The following is a 357-nucleotide window of genomic DNA, read 5'->3' on the forward strand; positions in this document are numbered from 1 at the left end:
GTGTGTGAGTGTGTGTGTGTGTGTGTGTGTGTGTGTGTACCTGAGGCGTCTCTTGGCGAGGCTCTTGGAGCAGATTCTCTCCATGCTGCTCTGCAGGTTCAGTAGGGCTGTAATGGCTTGTTTCAAACACTCTTTATCCTCCTCATCCTCACTCTTCTCCTCCAGTTGCTGCAGAGGAGACAGAGATGAGGAACATTTACAGACATCTGACAATGCTTTAGTCAGGGTTTCCCAAACTGGGCTTCAGCAGTTGATGGTAAAAACTAATAATTAATTGAACCACAAAAATGTCAAATTCAAATAAATAATAATTTATAATAATTTATTAAATTAAATTATATTATAAATATGAAAATT

At 38.4% G+C, this 357-nt stretch overlaps 1 protein-coding gene across 1 annotated transcript in view; it reads right to left on the reverse strand.

Moving 5' to 3' along the window:
* The window catches only part of LOC107727064 (son of sevenless homolog 1), a gene marked incomplete at its 5' end in the record, with an annotated part of 47,799 nt that overhangs the window by 40,594 nt on the left and 6,848 nt on the right, over positions 1-357 (reverse strand). The window contains 1 exon segment of the mRNA XM_016536829.1: positions 41-168. Within this exon segment, the coding sequence (XP_016392315.1) occupies positions 41-168 (128 nt within the window).

This window comes from Sinocyclocheilus rhinocerous, unplaced genomic scaffold (genome assembly GCF_001515625.1).
Source record: "Sinocyclocheilus rhinocerous isolate Xijiao unplaced genomic scaffold, SAMN03320098_v1.1 scaffold7024, whole genome shotgun sequence".
NCBI lineage: Eukaryota > Metazoa > Chordata > Actinopteri > Cypriniformes > Cyprinidae > Sinocyclocheilus > Sinocyclocheilus rhinocerous.